This window comes from Alligator sinensis, unplaced genomic scaffold (assembly GCF_000455745.1).
Source record: "Alligator sinensis unplaced genomic scaffold, ASM45574v1 scaffold128_1, whole genome shotgun sequence".
Lineage (NCBI taxonomy): Eukaryota > Metazoa > Chordata > Crocodylia > Alligatoridae > Alligator > Alligator sinensis.
Genome location: NW_005842968.1, coordinates 252,235 through 252,834, shown reverse-complemented (window position 1 = coordinate 252,834; position 600 = coordinate 252,235). Strand labels below are relative to the sequence as shown.

Below are 600 nucleotides of genomic sequence, written 5' to 3'. Positions count from 1 at the left end.
CTCGTTCCCTCTCCCAACACAGAGTGCCTTTGATGTGCTGGGCTTCACCCAAGAGGAGAAGAACTCCATCTACAAGCTGACGGGTGCCATCATGCACTTCGGCAACATGAAGTTCAAGCAGAAGCAACGGGAGGAGCAGGCTGAGCCTGATGGCACAGAGGGTGGGTGCTGACTGGGTCCTGGGAGCAGAAGGCCAGTGGAGGGGGACTCACATGGGTTGCAGCTAGGGTTGAGGGGACTCACTTTGTCTCCTCTGTTTTTCTAGAGGCAGACAAGTCGGCCTACCTCATGGGGCTCAACTCGGCCGACCTGCTCAAGGGGCTGTGCCACCCCCGGGTCAAAGTGGGCAACGAGTACGTCACCAAGGGGCAGACTGTGCAGCAGGTAAGATTCCAAGATGGTGGCTGGGCTGGCCATCCATCCATTGGTCTGTCCATCTCTCCATTCTTCCTTCCTTTTTTTCTGCTTTCATCTCTCTCCCTTGCCTTCTCCTTATGTTCCTCTCACTGCTCTGTCTCCTGTTTCTCCTTCATTTGCTCATTTTTACTTCCTTTCTTTTTTCCCTTATTCTTTTTATTGCTTCATCCATTCATCACTCTT

General features: G+C 52.7%; 1 protein-coding gene across 1 annotated transcript in view; it reads left to right on the top strand.

Moving 5' to 3' along the window:
* Positions 1-600, top strand: part of LOC102378497 (myosin-7) — a 27,589-nt gene that overhangs the window by 5,596 nt on the left and 21,393 nt on the right. The window contains exons 11-12 of the mRNA XM_006036508.3: positions 23-161; positions 266-384. Of these exons, the coding sequence (XP_006036570.1) occupies positions 23-161; positions 266-384 (258 nt within the window). The remainder of the gene's footprint in view (positions 1-22; positions 162-265; positions 385-600) is intronic.